We start from the raw sequence: 20,259 nt of genomic DNA, 5'->3' as shown, positions 1-20,259 counted from the left end.
GCGAGTAGATGTTAGGACTGTAGATTACATTGAGAGTAGATGTAATGACAGTAGATTACATTGCGAGTAGATGTAATGACAGTAGATTACATTGAGAGTAGATGTAATGACAGTAGATTACATTGCGAGTAGATGTAATGACAGTAGATTACATTGCGAGTAGATGTAATGACAGTAGATTACATTGATAGTAGATGTAATGACAGTGGATTACATTGAGAGTAGATGTAATGACTGTAGATTACATTGAGAGTAGATGTAATGACAGTAGATTACATTGAGAGTAGATGTAATGACAGTAGATTACATTGCGAGTAGATGTTAGGACTGTAGATTACATTGAGAGTAGATGTAATGACAGTAGATTACATTGAGAGTAGATGTTAGGACAGTAGATTACATTGAGAGTAGATGTAATGACAGTAGATTACATTGAGAGTAGATGTAATGACAGTAGATTACATTGAGAGTAGATGTAATGACAGTAGATTACATTGCGAGTAGATGTTAGGACTAGATTACATTGAGAGTAGATGTAATGACAGTAGATTACATTGAGAGTAGATGTAATGACAGTAGATTACATTGCGAGTAGATGTTAGGACTGTAGATTACATTGAGAGTAGATGTAATGACAGTAGATTACATTGAGAGTAGATGTAATGACAGTAGATTACATTGAGAGTAGATGTAATGACAGTAGATTACATTGAGAGTAGATGTTAGGACTGTAGATTACATTGAGAGTAGATGTAATGACAGTAGATTACATTGCGAGTAGATGTTAGGACTGTAGATTACATTGAGAGTAGATGTAATGACAGTAGATTACATTGAGAGTAGATGTTAGGACAGTAGATTACATTGAGAGTAGATGTAATGACAGTAGATTACATTGAGAGTAGATGTAATGACAGTAGATTACATTGCGAGTAGATGTAATGACAGTAGATTACATTGCGAGTAGATGTTAGGACTGTAGATTACATTGAGAGTAGATGTAATGACAGTAGATTACATTGAGAGTAGATGTAATGACAGTAGATTACATTGCGAGTAGATGTTAGGACTGTAGATTACATTGAGAGTAGATGTAATGACAGTAGATTACATTGAGAGTAGATGTAATGACAGTAGATTACATTGAGAGTAGATGTAATGGCAGTAGATTACATTGAGAGTAAATGTTAGGACTGTAGATTACATTGAGAGTAGATGTAATGACAGTAGATTACATTGCGAGTAGATGTTAGGACTGTAGATTACATTGAGAGTAGATGTAATGACAGTAGATTACATTGAGAGTAGATGTAATGACAGTAGATTACATTGAGAGTAGATGTAATGACAGTAGATTACATTGAGAGTAGATGTAATGACAGTAGATTACATTGCGAGTAGATTTTAGGACTGTAGATTACATTGAGAGTAGATGTAATGACAGTAGATTACATTGAGAGTAGATGTAATGACAGTAGATTACATTGAGAGTAGATGTTAGGACAGTAGATTACATTGAGAGTAGATGTAATGACAGTAGATTACATTGCGAGTAGATGTTAGGACTGTAGATTACATTGTGAGTAGATGTAATGACAGTAGATTACATTGAGAGTAGATGTAATGACTGTAGATTACATTGAGAGTAGATGTAATGACAGTAGATTACATTGAGAGTAGATGTAATGACTAGATTACATTGAGAGTAGATGTTAGAGCACTTAACAGGCACAAGTGGAATTTTTTTAAAAAATCAGTCCTTTTTTTTTCTAGGTATATTATTTATAAGGTTATTTTTTGTCCACTAACTGCTGTTATTATGCTCTAAAAAATTTCTGAGGCTGAGATCCAGTAAACTTGAGTATAAATTTAGTAGAAATATATTATACATAGTATTAGGTTTGATTCTTTTATTTGGGAGATCCAGTAATCTTGTCTTCAGTCTAAATATAGTATACATTTTGTTAGATTTGATTCTTTCAGGAGTGAGATCCAGTAAACAATATAAATATAGTATACATCGGGGTCGGCAACCCATTTTACATAGAGTTCCACTTTTTTCCAGATTAATTACAAAATTAATGAGCACATGCCACCAGTAAGAGAGCAACACTTTTAAAATTAAAATTTTTAGTTGCCCATTGCATGCCACACAAAACCTTTTGATGTGCCACCATTTGGCACGCATGGCATAAGTTGCCAACCCCTGGTATACATTTTAATAGATTTTATTCTTTCTGGTGGGAGATCTAGTAAACTTTAGTATAAATATAGTATTGATTAGATTTTATTTTTTCAGGAGGGAGATCCATTAAACTTTACTATAAATACAGTATGCATTAGATTTGATTCTTTCAGGAGGGAGATCCATTAAACTTTAGTATAAATAGAGTATGCACTGTATTAGGTTTGATTGTCTCAGAAGGGAGATGATACAGTATACACTGTATTGTATTTGATTGTTTCAGAAGGAAGATTATACTGTATACACTGTATTATATTTGATTGTCGCAGAAGGAAGATTATACTGTATACACTGTATTATATTTGATTTTTTCAGAAGGGAGATACAGCACTGCACATCTCTCTGCGAGCAAGAAGTAAGAGAATCACAGAGTTGTTGTTACGGAACCCACGTAATAGTCGCCTGCTGTATAAGCCAAACAAGGCTGGAGAAACACCATACAGCATTGATGCTTTCCACCAGAACCAAATCTTAGCACAAATTCATGGACACAGTATGTATCTTGGAGATAGAATTACTGCTAACATCCCTCTTCCCCTTTTATTGATATTATTTTATTTAATATGTAAAGTAGCCACACCTTTTACCTATAGTAGGGTATTTTGCTTCATGGTTTGGATTCTCCAGAGATCTTTCCATAAATAGAAGAATGCACCATTACAGTGTCACTATGATCTGATCTCAAGCTCTTTTGTGACTTTGTTTTACTTGCCTTGTTTTCCAAATTCTTTCACTGTTTAGAAAATTGTGTATTCTTTAAATTTTAACTAAAAGAACAATTATGAAGAAAGTCATGGACTAAATAAATCTTCAGTCATTCAGCTGGACAAAACACAAGTAACAATTAAAATGTGGCAGGTGGATACCGATGCGTTTCATGGGTTGTATTTTGAAAAATAAATGCTCTTTATATCATTTTTAATCTTCTTTATCTTTGTGCAGTACAGAAAATATTCCATTTGTGTAGCAAACATTGACAAATATGCTCAATCCAAATTTACAAAATTCATCCAGATATTAAAACGGCATCAGTTAAACATTTTATTTGTTACAAAATTCAAATCTACCTTAAACAAGGCAGATATTTTTAATATTTGTATGATATGATACCTCTTCATTGTAGAAAGCTGGGATTCTGAAATATTCAGTAGCATAAATTGACCAAACACATGAAGTAAAACTCTTAATTTAAAACATTTATTTGATTTAGAAGACCTCTTTTAAGATTCTTTCTCTGTTGACTACAAATCCGAATCACATAAACTTTAGGAAATGAAATCCGTTACCTCATCAAATGCAGTGATCCTGGAATGATGAAAATTCATTCTGTCCCGTCTAGATAAAATATGCATGAATGGAAAACAGCTCTTGCCATCACTAGGTGGCTACCCATCAACTGGATATTTACCTGTGTATGTCCTTGCCATCACTTGGCGACTACCCATCAACTGGATATCTACCTGTGTAATAATAATAATAATAATAATGACCTTATTTAAAGAGGGTAACTCAATTAGCTAAGAACTAATCTACCTTGAGGCCCTCATACAAAGCAATTTATTTAGCTGCATCTCTGAAGCCACCGGATATATTGGGTTTGGAAGAAGGAAATAGAGTGGGCATTTCTAATCTCCACTGGAATACTATTCCAGAGAGGAGTTCCAGAGTATTGGAAACTTTTTTTAAATAACTCCTTATTTGGTTTGGGAATTTTATACAGTTTGGTAGACATGGATCACAGGTGGGGAGTATTACCAGGTAGCCTATACTGGAATAGTGATTGTAAATATTCAGGAGCACTATTATGGGATATTCTGTACATTAATTTGGCTTTTCTCAAACAGATTCGGTCTTTAATAGGTAATAATTTTAACCTACCAGCTAAATTTTCCTTGCTTTCTTTCTGGATTGATATTAGCCGAAATGCACTTTTCTGAAGATGTGCCAGCTTTGCTATGTTTTTATCATTTGAATTACCCCATACCATATTACAGTAGTCTAAATAGGGTTGTATGTAACTGTTATAAAATAGTTTTCTGTGCCTTTCAGGGAGAAAATGTCTTAACCTACTGAGAAGCCATAAACTTGAATTGACTTTTTTACTGATATGTTTGATATGTTCAGTCCATGATAGGTTATTATCACCAGAACACTAAGTAGTTTATCATGACAGATCATTTGCAAATTTTTATCCTTCCATGTCATAGTTCATCACTATCAAGATTTGTCCTTCTTTGCCGTGTTGAGATAAGTAATATTTTAGTTTTACCCATATTTACCACCATGCCATTGCATGTGCACCAGTTTTCCAGTTTGTTTAGGGCATTCTGTAAAGATATTTCGAGTTCATGCTTTGTGTTTTGGATGTCAGACAATGTTGTGGCATCTGCAGAGAGATCTGTAGATGATATTGAGTCTCTTAGTAAAAGCAGTAGGTCATTAATAAATAAAATGAATAGTAATGGACCTAGAATTGAGCCTTGTGGTCCTACATATCTAATTGTTCCAGGTTCAGATAGAACATTATTTATGTAAACATGTTGTGTTCTCTCACTTAAGTAAGAAGTAAACCATCTAATTGTTCCTTCATCACACTGGTAGATTTTCAGTTTCTTCAAAAGGATTTCATGATCCACCATGTCAAAAGCTTTCCTGAAATCTACAAATACAGATCCTATTATTCTACCTTGGTCAAGTGCTTGAAGCCATTTATCAGTTAGGGAGATCAAGGCAGTCTCACAGGAATGGTTCTGTCTAAAGCCTGATTGATTAGGGTGTAACAGCAAGTGTTTGGTTAAATATGACATGAATGAGTCATGGACATGTTTTTCAATTAATTTTGACAAGTTTGGTAGTATTGAGATTGGTCAGAAGTTATCAGCGTCATCCTTAGAACCAGATTTGTGAATAGGAGTTACTTTTGCAGTTTTCCATATTTTGGGGACAGATGAGTTTGCAATACTTAAATTAATTATGAATGTTATGCTATCTACAATAGCAGAGGCAGAAGATTTAATGAGTCATGGACCAATCTGATCAAGTCCTGTAGCTTTCTTGGTATCAAGTTCACTGAGACATCTTTTAACAAAGTTTTTTGATACTGGTGGGATAGAGAAACATACCTCCTTAGAGATTTTGCTGTTGCAGAACTTTTTCAGTTCATTACAGTTGTTTTCTATCACTGGTTCTTTTAAGTTTGTGGTAATGTTGGTGAAAAAATCATTGAAAACATTTGCAATGTCAGTGTCATCAGTGGCTATGGTGTCATTTACCAGAAGTGAGTGAATTTTATTTGTCTGATCTTTGTGTGTTCCTCCAGTGAGTTCATTGAAGACTTTCCAAATGTAGTTTGTATTGCTCTTTTTGTTTTCAAGCACTGATTGATAATAATTTTTTTAGCTTTTTTAATCATATTTGTTATTATATTTATCCATAGTGTATATTGTGCATGGTTTCCGATAGCCTTGAATTGGTCTCGTGTTTTAATAGCATCTAGGATTTCAGTAGTAAGCCAATTAGGTTGAATTTCAGTCTTTACTCGATGTACTTTCAATGGTGCATGCTTAGAGACTACATCCATGAATAGGTCAGTCTACACCCTCAGGGCTTCATCTATGTCATCAAAATTTTGGATCATATTCCATGGAACTTTATATAGGTCATTGAGAATATGTTCTTCATTAAAAAATTTGAACGATCTGTAAGTGATCGTTTTGTGTTTATTTTTCTTATTTTTTTGGGCATTTAACCTTTCTTGTCAAAAAAGTAGGATAGTGGTCACTAAGACCAACATTCGGTAGATTAACACAAGCCACATTGTCTGGTAGATTAGTATAAATGTGATCAATAAGAGTGCTTGATTTTTCTGTTACCCTTGTAGGCTCATTTACCAGCTGGTCTAGGCCTAATGATTCAATAAATTCCATCCAGTTGTTCCTTATTTGAGTATTGAGAAGGTCCTTATTTATATCTCCGAGTATATGTTTCTTTCTCTTGTACAAGAAAATTTTCTATTTGTTTCAAAAAGTTATCATTTTAAATTGCTTTGGAGGAAGGTGGCCTATAAATGAAACCAACTTGGAATGATTTTGCATTATTTTGAAAAATTTCCACCTAGATACTCTCAATTTCATGTGACTCCAAGTCAAGTCACCTTTTTATATTTACATCTTCCCTAATGTATACAACAAGACCTCCCCCCTGCTGTCTCTCTGTCCTTATGTAATGGTTTATTGTAGCCTTGACAGTGAAATAGATCATCATTGTGGTTAGCATTGAATTTGGTTTCAGTGAGTCCTAAAACATGTATATTATTTTCCTTGGATAGACAACATTAACTTAATCTGGTCTATCTTTCCCACTATACCTTGTACATTTAAGTGACCTATGTTAAAACCCTTTGTATTTAGTTTCATATCAATTATATGTATGTCATCATGCAATGGGGTGTATGTCCTTGCCATCTCTAGGCAGCTACTTATCTGCTGGACGTTTACTTGTGTTTTCCTTGCAATCTTTAGACAGCTACACAGATCAGCAAAATGTTTGCCTTTTTATGTCCTTGCCATCTCTAGGTGACTACCCATCAACTGGATGTCTCCCTTTGTATGTCCTTTGTTATCTCTAGATTCCATTCATGTTTTGAACTTCAAACAATCATTTAACCAACCCACCATAAATATGGTGACATATTAGACTGGATTCTTTATAGACCTGTTGATAATATTCTACAGTCCTCCATGGTATCCTACGAACTTGCATCAGATCACCTCTGCATTATACACTATCTTGACTTATCAGTCCCTAATCCTCCACCTTTATTTGCTACTAAGAGAAACCTCCGTATGATAAATAGAACCAAACTAATGCACGACATCCAAACAAACATGACAACTTGCTTAACTCCTACAGCAGAACAACTAGATAATTGTCTCCGTTCATTGGTTGACAAACATGCCCCAGCATCCAAGACCAGAGTATCAATTCAAAAGTGTTCTCCATGGTATAGCAGTGTTAGAGATCAACTTCGCACTGCTAAAAGAGACCACTTGAAAGCTGAGAGGCTTTGGCTTTCCACCAGACTCACTATTCATAAGCAAATCTATCGAGCTGCTAAGAAGGTCACAAACATAGTCCATGCAGCGAAATCAGCCCACTACAGTACTAAGATCACGGAAAGTTCCAGCTGCAAAGAACTCTTTGAGATTACTAACAAGCTAATGTCAAGGAACAAATGTACACCACTTCAACTACCTTCTCTTCAGTCGGCCTTCCAGACCTGTTTGCAAATTTCTTCCGTGACAAAGTACAATCCATTAGAGATTAGCTTGACAACAAAATTTCAATTGACTTGTCACCATACAGTTGCGATACAGACTTCCAGCAGCAACCGTTAGCAGCATTTGAAACTGTCTCTATGGATTTAGTATGTACAAACGTGACGAAGAGTGCACCAAAGTCATGTGAGCTTGATCCAATTCAGACATCACTGCTGCTTGAGTGCTTAGATCCAATATTGCCTTCATTAACTGATGTTATTAATACCTCTCTTTCATCCAGGGAATTCCCATCATTTTACAAAACTGCCATTGTAAAGCCTCTGCTGAAGAGACCAATACTCGACCATAATGATTTAAAGAACTACAGCCCAGTTTCTAATCTCCCATTCATATAAAAAACCTTAGAAAAAGTTGTTCTATCCCAACTTGTATCTCATCTGAATTCAAACAGTCTTCTTAGCAATGTACAGTCCGCATAACGCCCATGCCGCAGTACTGAAACTACTCTTCTGAAAGTAGTTATGGACCTTCTCTCTGCTTTGGAGAGCGTAAAGATTACAGTCCTCACCCTCCTAGATTTGCCTGCAGCATTTGACACAATAGACCATTATATATATTACTTCACCGTCTCCAGTATGTATTTGGCATTCATGATACAGCCTTACTCTGGTTCAAGTCCTACTTGGTCAACAGGACACAAATTGTCAACGGGACACAAATTGTGTCCGCAAATGGAATACACTCCAGCCCAGTTGATCTATGTTGTGGTGTTCCACAGGGGTCTGTTTTTGGACCTGTTCTTTTCATTCTATACACACAGCTGATCTCAAGTGTCATAGATCATCATCCAGTGTCTCACCAATTGTATGCCGATGACACCCAAATATACAAATCTAGAAAAACAACTGAAGTTGATGCTACCATCAAAGGTGTAGAGAGGTGCATTTCCAGTGTGGAGTCATGGATGGATGACATGTAAATAATGATAAAACTGGAGCCATTCTGATCACAGCAAAAGACATTCTAAATCACATCCTTTACCTCAAGCAATAAATATCAGCAACACCAACATTAAATTCACACAATCAATACGAAACCTAGGTTTTACTCTGGACAGTACTCTCACATTGCACCAACATGTCATGAACATATGCAATGCAGCACATCTTGAGCTGAGATGCATCAGCTCTATTCGCAAATATCTTTCAGTTGATGCCACTAAAACACTTGTTTGTTCATTAGTAGTTTCAAGACTGGACTATTGTAACTCAGTTCTGTCTGGTTTGTGTTAATTGGCTTCCATGGTAAAGGAGAGCGGTTAATATTTTATACAGGGAATCCAGCCATTCTTTCCTCTAAAGTTTTCCATAATAGTAAAGTAGAATGGTTCATATTACATACACGGAATCCAGCCATTCTTTCCTTTAATGGTTCCCATAGTAAAGGAGAGCAGTTTATATTTCATGCAGATAATCCAGCCAGTCTTTCCTTTAATGGTTTCCATGGTAAAGGGGGGGGGGGTATATTTCATACAGAGAATCCAGCCATTCTTTCTGTTGATGGTTTCCTTGGTAAATGTAGTATGCTCATGCATTTCCTTCTGTTACTCATTCTCCTAATGCTAATGTGACAGTGAATGTGGTCAACAGAGAAAGTAAAGCCTTTAGTAAATTATATTTCTCAGAGAATACTTATTGTATTAATAAACATACCTGCCCATCCTCACAAATGCCAGCATCCTCGTTGATGTATCACTCAGTTTAAACTGGTAAACATCTAGTTGTTAGGTAGCCATTTAGCTGTCATGGGGGTGGCTGAGGAAGTTTTTCCCCTTTGTCTATGTTATATAGAAATGAAAGATGCCGTTTTCATCTTTCCATGATTGCTGAATTTGGGAGTGGGTAAATATTCTTGGAGAAACAAAATTTACACTCACCTTTATCCATGATATTTTCATGTAAGTGTGGAACCATTAGACAATTGATTTACATGCCTGCTTTATAACTAGTGTAAATATGATTTTATTTTGCAGGGAAGCTGAATGCCAATGATGGGGAAAACTTGTTGGGTTATGACATCTATAGCAGTGCTCTTGCAGACATACTGAGTGAACCGACCCTGAACACACCCATAACTGTAGGGCTGTATGCCAAGTGGGGCAGTGGCAAATCATTCCTGCTGGGAAAACTTCAGAGTATGAAAGTTTTGTTAATTTTGTCTCACCATCAGTGGCATTGGCCAGACATTTTAATGCATTACCTGCTTATCAAGTAGTTCTTACCCTTGTTGTTGTCAAGCCTGTATTGGTAAAAAAGCAAGCCATAGTGGTCACACTCAAGTTTGATAAACAAGCCTTAGTGGTCACACTCAAGTTTGATCAAGCCATAGTGGTCACACTCAAGTTTGATCAAGCCATAGTGGTCACACTCAAGTTTGATCAAGCCATAGTGGTCACACTCAAGTTTGATCAAGCCATAGTGGTCACACTCAAGTTTGATAAGCAAGCCATAGTGGTCACACTCAAGTTTGATAAGCAAGCCATAGTGGTCACACTCAAATTTGATCAAGCCATAGTGGTCACACTCAAGTTTGATCAAGCCATTTTGGTCACACTCAAGTTTGATCAAGCCATAGTGGTCACACTCAAGTTTGATATGCAAGCAATTGTATTCCTGTTGTTAAAAATATACTTCTGTGGTATACATAATCCTTGCACATTCCAGTGTATATGTGTCATGTGATAGAGTACACATATCTTGTAACTGGTAGGAAAGAATGTGAGATTTAAAAATATCTAATTAGAATTTTTGTATAAATGTTTCACTAATGGATATACTTTCCAATTTTTCATGTATGATTATTACAGTGGAATCTGGAGACTGAAATTTGACTAATGTGAACTCGTGTGAAATCAGAGTAAAATTATAGGCCTAGTGACCATCTTACAGTACTGTCACAGTGGCCATATTACAGTATAGTCACAGTGACCATCTACATTATAGTCATAGTGACCATCTTACATGTTAGTCCTATTGACCATCTTACATGATAGTCCTAGTGACCATCTTACATGACAGTCACTGACTATCTTGCATTATAGTCCTTGTGACCATCTTACATGATAGTCACAGTGACTGTCTTACAGTGTAGTCCTAGTGACCATCTTACATTATAGTCATAGTGACCACCTTACAGTATTGTCCTAGTGTCCATCTCACATGATAGTCACAGTAATCATCTTACATCTTACAGTATAGTTCTAGGACACACAGTACGAATTATACGGAAGAACTGTGAACCAGTCTAGAAATGGATGAAGAAATAATAATAATAGAGTATTTACAGGTTTGGTGGTCCATAATTGGTTAATAATGAAAATTAAAATTTTAGTAAAAATATCTTTTGAGAGCTTATCCTATATGTAATTTGTTAAAAATGTAGACAAATTTCTACTGATGCAATTTTAGCATTCTTACAGGCTTGACTCAGGAGTACTCAATAATGAAAGTAGCACCTGATTCATTTGGTGCAGAATCAATAACATGTGTTTCATGCACATGTATGTAAACAAAATGCCGTGGCTCATATGGGGTTCTCCACACATACGCTTGCACCAAGGTTAGTTGTGCATGGAGAATTATAGGTCTCATCATCAGCACCCAGAAATTTTAAGTTATTGAATTTTGAATATGATGGTGTTTCCATATGTTTACTATTGGAGTTGAATTAGTACCGTGTGTCCTATAGTGACCGTCCTACAGTATACTCCTAGTGACCATCTTACATTATAGTTCTAGTGACTATCTTACAGTATAGTCCTAGTGACCATCTTACAGTATAGTCCTAGTGACCATCTTACAGTATAGTTCTAGTGACCATCCTACAGTATAGTCCTAGAGACCATCCTACAGTATACTCCTAGTGACCATCTTACATTATAGTTCTAGTGACTATCTTACAGTATAGTCCTAGTGACCATCCTACAGTATACTCCTAGTGACCATCTTACATTATAGTTCTAGTAACTATCTTACAGTATAGTCCTAGTGACCATCTTACAGTATAGTCCTAGTGACCATCTTACAGTATAGTCCTAGTGACCATCTTACAGTATAGTTCTAGTGACCATCCTACAGTTTAGTTCTAGTGACCATCCTAGAATATACTCCTAGTGACCATCTTACATTATAGTTCTAGTGACTGTCTTACAGTATAGTCCTAGTGACCATCCTACAGTATACTCCTAGTGACCATCTTACATTATAGTTCTAGTGACTATCTTACAGTGTAGTCCTAGTGACCATCTTACATGATAGTCACAGTGACCATATTACAGTATAGTCGCAGTGACCACATTACAGTATAGTCACAGTGACCATCTTGTAGTATAGTCCTAGTGACCATCATATATGATGGTCACAATGACCATCTTACAGTGTAGTCCTAGTGACCATCGTACATTACAGTCATAGTGACCACCTTACAGTATTGTCCTAGTGTCCATCTTACATGATAGTCACAATGACCATCTTACAGTGTGGTCCTAGTGACCATCTTACATTACAGTCATAATGACCATCTTACAGTATAGTTCTATTGACCATCTTACATGATAGTCACAGTGACCATCTTACATCTTACAATATAGTTCTAGTGACCATCTTACAGTATAGTTCTAGTGACCATCTTACAGTATAATCCTGTTGACCATCTTATATGATAGTCATAGTGGTCATCTTACAGTATAGTCACAGAGATCATATTACAGTATGGTCCTAGTGACCATCTTATATGATAGTCACACTGACCATCTTATATTATCGTCACAGTGAACATTTTACAGTATAGTCACACTGACCATATTACAGTGCCAGTAGCTTCTCGTGGGTTGGTGGTTCTTTCCGGGGTTTTCCTGGGTTCTTCCTCCACCATTAATACTGGCCGCCGTGTATAGCCTATCATGTGCTGAAATATGGCGTTAAACCACACAACAACAACCATATTACAGTATAGTCACATTGACCATTTTGCAGTATAGTCATGGTGACCATCTAACATGATAGTTGCAATGACCATATTACAGTATAGTCCTAGTGATCATTTTACATTATAGTCTATGTGACCATCTAACATGATAGTCACATTGACCATCTTGCAGTTTAGTCTTAGTGACCATATATGATTGATAGTGGCTATCTTACATGATAGTCACAGTAACCATCTTACAGTATAGTCCTATTAACAATCTTACATGATAGTCACAGTGACCATCTTACAGTGTAGTCCTAGTGACCATCTTACAGTACAGTCCCATTGACCATCTTACATGATAGTCACAGTGACCATCTTACATCTTACAGTATAGTTCTAGTGACCATCTTACAGTATAGTCCTATTGACCATCTTACATGATAGTCACAGTGACCATCTTACAGTAGTTCTAGTGACCATCTTACAGTATAATCCTAGTAACCATCTTACAGTATAATCCTAGTAACCATCTTACAGTATAGTCCTAGTGACCATCTTACAGTACAGTCCTATTGACCATCTTACGTGATAGTCACAGTTACCATCTTACAGTATAGTCTTAGTGACCATCTTACATGATAGTCACAGTGACCATCTTACAGTGTAGTCCTAGTGACCATCTTACTGTATAGTTCTAGGTGACCATCTTACAGTATAGTCCTATTGACCATCTTACATGATAGTCACAGTGACCATCTTACGGTATAGTCCTAGTGACCATCTTACATGATAATCTTAGTGACCATCTTACAGTATGGTCCTAGTAACCATCTTACATGATAATCCTAGTGACCATCTTACAGTATGGTCCTAGTAACCATCTTACAGTATAGTCCTATTGACCATCTTAGGTGATAGTCATAATGACCATCTTACAGTGTACTCCTAGTGACCATCTTACATGATAGTCACAATGACCATCTTACAGTATAATTCTAGTAACCATCTTACAGTATAATCCTAGTAACCATCTTACATGATAGTCACAGTGACCGTCTTATAGTATAGTTCTAGTGTCCATCCTACAGTATAGTCCTAGTGACCATCTTACAGTATGGTCCTATTGACCATCTTACATGATAGTCACAGTGACCATATTACAGTATAGTCGCAGTGACCACATTACAGTATAGTCACAGTGACCATCTTGTAGTATAGTCCTAGTGACCATCTTATATGATGGTCACAATGACCATCTTACATTGTAGTCCTAGTGACCATCGTACATTACAGTCATAGTGACCACCTTACAGTATTGTCCTAGTGTCCATCTTACATGATAGTCACAATGACCATCTTACAGTGTAGTCCTAGTGACCATCTTACATTACAGTCATAATGACCATCTTACAGTATAGTTCTATTGACCATCTTACATGATAGTCACAGTGACCATCTTACATCTTGCAATATAGTTCTAGTGACCATCTTACAGTATAGTTCTAGTGACCATCTTACAGTATAATCCTGTTGACCATCTTATATGATAGTCATAGTGGTCATCTTACAGTATAGTCACACTGACCATCTTATTTTATATTCACAGTGAAAATTTTACAGTATAGTCACACTGACCATATTACAGTGCCAGTAGCTTCTCGTGGGTTGGTGGTTCTTTCCGGGGTTTTCCTGGGTTCTTCCTCCACCATTAATACTGGCCGCCATGTATAGCCTATCGTGTGCTGAAAAATGGCGTTAAACCACACAACAACAACAACCATATTACAGTATAGTCACAGTGACCATTTTGCAGTATAGTCATGGTGACCATCTAACATGATAGTTGCAATGACCATATTACAGTATAGTCCTAGTGATCATTTTACATTATAGTCTATGTGACCATCTAACATGATAGTCACATTGACCATCTTGCAGTTTAGTCTTAGTGACCATATATGATTGATAGTGGCTATCTTACATGATAGTCACAGTGACCATCTTGCAGTTTAGTCTTAGTGACCATATATGATTGATAGTGGCTATCTTACATGATAGTCACAGTAACCATCTTACAGTATAGTCCTATTAACCATCTTACATGATAGTCACAGTGACCATCTTACAGTGTAGTCCTAGTGACCATCTTACATGATAGTCACAGTGACCATCTTACAGTATAGTCCTAGTGACCATCTTACAGTACAGTCCCATTGACCATCTTACATGATAGTCACAGTGACCATCTTACAGTGTAGTCCTAGTGAGCATCTTACAGTATAGTCCTAGTGACCATCTTACAGTATAGTCCTATTAACCATCTTACATGATAGTCACAATGACCATCTTACAGTATAGTCCTAGTGACCATCTTACAGTACAGTCCCATTGACCATCTTACATGATAGTCACAGTTACCATCTTACATCTTACAGTATAGTTCTAGTGACCATCTTACAGTATAGTCCTAGTGACCATCTTACATGATAGTCACAGTGACCATCTTGCAGTTTAGTCTTAGTGACCATATATGATTGATAGTGGCTATCTTACATGATAGTCACAGTAACCATCTTACAGTATAGTCCTATTAACCATCTTACATGATAGTCACAGTGACCATCTTACAGTGTAGTCCTAGTGACCATCTTACAGTACAGTCCCATTGACCATCTTACATGATAGTCACAGTGACCATCTTACAGTGTAGTCCTAGTGACCATCTTACAGTATAGTCCTAGTGACCATCTTACAGTATAGTCCTATTAACCATCTTACATGATAGTCACAATGACCATCTTACAGTATAGTCCTAGTGACCATCTTACAGTACAGTCCCATTGACCATCTTACATGATAGTCACAGTTACCATCTTACATCTTACAGTATAGTTCTAGTGACCATCTTACAGTATAGTCCTAGTGACCATCTTACATGATAGTCACAGTGACCATTTTACAGTATAGTTCTAGTGACCATCTTACAGTATAGTCCTAGTGACCATCTTACATGATAGTCCTAGTGACCATCTTACAGTATAATCCTAGTAACCATCTTACAGTACAGTCCTATTGACCATCTTACGTGATAGTCACAGTTACCATCTTACAGTATAGTCTTAGTGACCATCTTACATGATAGTCACAGTGACCATCTTACAGTGTAGTCCTGGTGACCATCTTACTGTATAGTTCTAGTGACTATCTTACAGTATAGTCCTATTGACCATCTTACATGATAGTCACAGTGACCATCTTACAGTATAGTCCTAGTGACCATCTTACATGATAATCCTAGTGACCATCTTACAGTATGGTCCTAGTAACCATCTTGCAGTATAGTCCTATTGACCATCTTACGTGATAGTCATAATGACCATCTTACAGTGTACTCCTAGTGACCATCCTACATGATAGTCACAATGACCATCTTACAGTATAATCCTAGTAACCATCTTACAGTATAATCCTAGTAACCATCTTACATGATAGTCACAGTGACCATCTTATAGTATAGTTCTAGTGTCCATCCTACAGTATAGTCCTAGTGACCATCTTACAGTATGGCCCTATTGACCATCTTACATGATAGTCACAGTGACCATATTACAGTATAGTCGCAGTGACCACATTACAGTATAGTCACAGTGACCATCTTGTAGTATAGTCCTAGTGACCATCTTATATGATGGTCACAATGACCATCTTACAGTGTAGTCCTAGTGACCATCTTACATTACAGTCATAATGACCATCTTACAGTATAGTTCTATTGACCATCTTACATGATAGTCACAGTGACCATCTTACATCTTACAATATAGTTCTAGTGACCATCTTACAGTATAATCCTGTTGACCATCTTATATGATAGTCATAGTGGTCATCTTACAGTATAGTCACAGTGATCATATTACAGTATGGTCCTAGTGACCATCTTATATGATAGTCACACTGACCATCTTATATTATCGTCACAGTGAACATTTTACAGTATAGTCACACTGACTATATTACAGTGCCATTAGCTTCTCATGGGTTGGTGGTTCTTTCCGGGCTTTTCCTGGGTTCTTTCTCCACCATTAATACTGGCTGCCATGTATAGCCTATCGTGTGCTGAAAAATGACATTAAACCACACAACAACAACAACCATATTACAGTATAGTCACAGTGACCATTTTGCAGTATAGTCATGGTGACCATCTAACATGATAGTTGCAATGACCATATTACAGTATAGTCCTAGTGATCATTTTACATTATAGTCTATGTGACCATCTAACATGATAGTCACATTGACCATCTTGCAGTTTAGTCTTAGTGACCATATATGATTGATAGTGGCTATCTTACATGATAGTCACAGTGACCATCTTGCAGTTTAGTCTTAGTGACCATATATGATTGATAGTGGCTATCTTACACGATAGTCACAGTAACCATCTTACATTATAGTCCTATTGACCATCTTACATGATAGTCACAGTGACCATCTTACAGTGTAGTCCTAGTGACCATCTTACAGTACAGTCCCATTGACCATCTTACATGATAGTCACAGTGACCATCTTACAGTGTAGTCCTAGTGACCATCTTACTGTATAGTCCTAGTGACCATCTTACAGTATAGTCCTATTAACCATCTTACATGATAGTCACAATGACCATCTTACAGTATAGTCCAAGTGACCATCTTACAGTACAGTCCCATTGACCATCTTACATGATAGTCACAGTTACCATCTTACATCTTACAGTATAGTTCTAGTGACCATCTTACAGTATAGTCCTATTGACCATCTTACATGATAGTCACCGTGACCATCTTACAGTATAGTCCTAGTGACCATCTTACATGATAGTCCTAGTGACCATCTTACAGTATAATCCTAGTAACCATCTTACAGTATAATCCTAGTAACCATCTTGCAGTATAGTCCTAGTGACCATCTTACAGTACAGTCCTATTGACCATCTTACAGTACAGTCCCATTGACCATCTTACATGATAGTCACAGTGACCATCTTACAGTGTAGTCCTAGTGACCATCTTACAGTATAGTCCTAGTGACCATCTTACAGTATAGTCCTATTAACCATCTTACATGATAGTCACAATGACCATCTTACAGTATAGTCCTAGTGACCATCTTACAGTACAGTCCCATTGACCATCTTACATGATAGTCACAGTTACCATCTTACATCTTACAGTATAGTTCTAGTGACCATCTTACAGTATAGTCTTAGTGACCATCTTACATGATAGTCACAATGACCATCTTACAGTATAGTCCTAACGACCATCTTACATGATAGTCACAGTGACCATCTTACAGTATAGTCCTTGTGGCCATCTTACATGATAATCCTAGTGACCATCTTACAGTATGGTCCTAGTAACCATCTTACAGTATAGTCCTATTGACCATCTTACATGATAGTCACAGTGACCATCTTACAGTATAGTCCTAGTGACCATCTTACATGATAGTCATAATGACCATCTTACAGTGTACTCCTAGTGACCATCTTACATAATAGTCACAATGACCATCATACAGTATAATCCTAGTAACCATCTTACAGTATAATCCTAGTAACCATCTTACAGTATAGTCCTAGTGACCATCTTACAGTATAATCCTAGTAACCATCTTACATGATAGTCACAGTGACCATCTTACAGTATGGTCCTATTGACCATCTTACATGATAGTCACAGTGACCATCTTACAGTATAGTCCTAGTGACCACCTTACATGATAGTCACAGTGACCATCTTACAGTATAGTTCTAGTGACCATCTAACAGTATAGTTCTAGTAACCATCTTGCAGCACAGTCCTATTGACATCTTACATGGTTATCACAGTGACCATATTACAGTATAGTCCTAGTGACCATCTTAAATAATAGTCACAGTGACCATCTTATAGTCACAGTGAACATCTTACAGTATGGTCACTGGTTTTTGTTGTTTTCACCTGAAATTCGAGTAGGAAACACATTTTGAAAGCTATTTCTGAATAAATCCTAATAAATAAATGTCCAGGTGATTTTCTACTGGCCGCCATGTATAGCCTATCTTGTGCTGAAAAATGGCGTTAAACCCTACAACAACAACAACCAGGTGATTTTCCAATAACATAATGCCTAGTTGAGTTAGAAACATCATTTTTCATTGGCTATTTTGCTTGCACATGAGCAGAAGGGTAAAAGTTGGAGTTCTTTTTCTTTTTTTGCTTTACGGACCTATTATTTTTATATCGAGACCACTCTTTATTCCAAATGCCCATCTTATCCTACCTTTTGCAAAGGTTCATCTGTCTGTTTGCACTTCATACAAGTCTGCCTTAGATCTGAGACCTAAAAGTAAAAATTCCAGACACAAAATTGGATTCTGACCAAGGGCAAATTTTGGGTGGAAAAAAATCAGGTCTGAAAAATGAGTTTTTTCCCTCTGTATTTTGTAGTGCAACTAGAACTTCCAGATTATTTGGTATCATTGTAGAGTTACATCTGTCTACCTTTCTATAATACCACCCACTTTAGTGTATTATACATGGCCTTGACACTACAGAGCTCGGCAGTAGGCTACTACCTCCTGCCACATAAACTCGTCACCAGGGATTAATGTGTTAAAACAAAAATGTAGTCATGTGACAAATAGAGGATATCTGTGATGTAATGTTGTCATGTTATAAAATGTGTTACAAATAAAACAATTATGATATACATAAACTTACCCAAAACAACATGTCACTTGTAACCAGCAGCCTTATGTATATATAAATATGCCCAGTACAACATGTCACTTGCTACCAGCAGCTCTGTGTAGATATCAACATGCCCTATACAACATATCACTTGCCATCAACAGCCTTGTGTACATATAAACATGCCGTATACAACATGTCACTTGCTACCAGCAACTTTGTGTAGATATAAACATGCCCTGTACAACATGTCACTTGCTACTATCAGCCTTGTGTAGATATAAACATGCCCTATACAACATGTCACTTGCTACTAGCAGCCATGTGTAGATATAAACATGCCCTATACAACATGTCACTTGCTACCAGCAGCCTTATGTATATATAAACATGCCCTATACAACATGTCACTTGCTACTAGCAGCCTTGTGTACATATAAACATGCCCTATACAACATGTCACTTGCTACTAGCAGCCATGTGTAGATATAAACATGCCCTATACAATATGTCACATGCTACCAGCAGCTTTGTGTAGATATAAGCATGCCCTATACAACATATCACTTGCCATCAACAGCCTTGTGTACATATAAACATGCCCAATACAACATGTCACTTGTTACCAAGATCCTTGTATGTAAATACACAATTTAACAGCATGTCAATTGCTACCAGCAGCCTTATGTACATATAAACTTGCCTGTACAACATGTCACTTGTTACCAGCAGCCATGTGTACATATAAACATGCCCAATACAGCATGTCACTTGTTACCAAGATCCTTGTATGTAAATACATAATATAACAGCATGTCAATTGCTACCAGCAGCCTTGTGTACATATAAACATGCCCTGTACAACATGTCACTTGTTACCAGCAGCCTTCTGTACATGTAAACATGTCCAATACAGCATATCACTTGTCACCAATATCCTTGTATGTAGATACTCAATATAATAGCATGTTACTTACTACCAGTGGCCTTGTGTGTATATTATTCTTAATTCATTATGTAATTTTCGTATATTTAATTAAGACC

General features: G+C 36.6%; 1 protein-coding gene across 2 annotated transcripts in view; it reads left to right on the top strand.

Annotated features, from left to right (window-relative positions):
- Positions 1-20,259, top strand: part of LOC149796278 (kinase D-interacting substrate of 220 kDa-like) — a 144,702-nt gene that overhangs the window by 69,144 nt on the left and 55,299 nt on the right. For both annotated transcript variants that reach the window (XR_016421651.1, XM_089960916.1), the window contains exons 13-14: positions 2,561-2,738; positions 9,557-9,718. Coding sequence is in view for 1 of the 2 variants with exons in the window: in XM_089960916.1 (XP_089817042.1) it covers positions 2,561-2,738; positions 9,557-9,718 (340 nt within the window). In the remaining variant the exon portion in view is untranslated. The remainder of the gene's footprint in view (positions 1-2,560; positions 2,739-9,556; positions 9,719-20,259) is intronic.

The sequence above is a fragment of the Sinohyriopsis cumingii genome, chromosome 6 (assembly GCF_028554795.1).
Source record: "Sinohyriopsis cumingii isolate HCF-2022 chromosome 6, ASM2855479v2, whole genome shotgun sequence".
Classification (NCBI taxonomy): domain Eukaryota; kingdom Metazoa; phylum Mollusca; class Bivalvia; order Unionida; family Unionidae; genus Sinohyriopsis; species Sinohyriopsis cumingii.
This window is presented reverse-complemented; position numbering and strand designations above follow the sequence as displayed.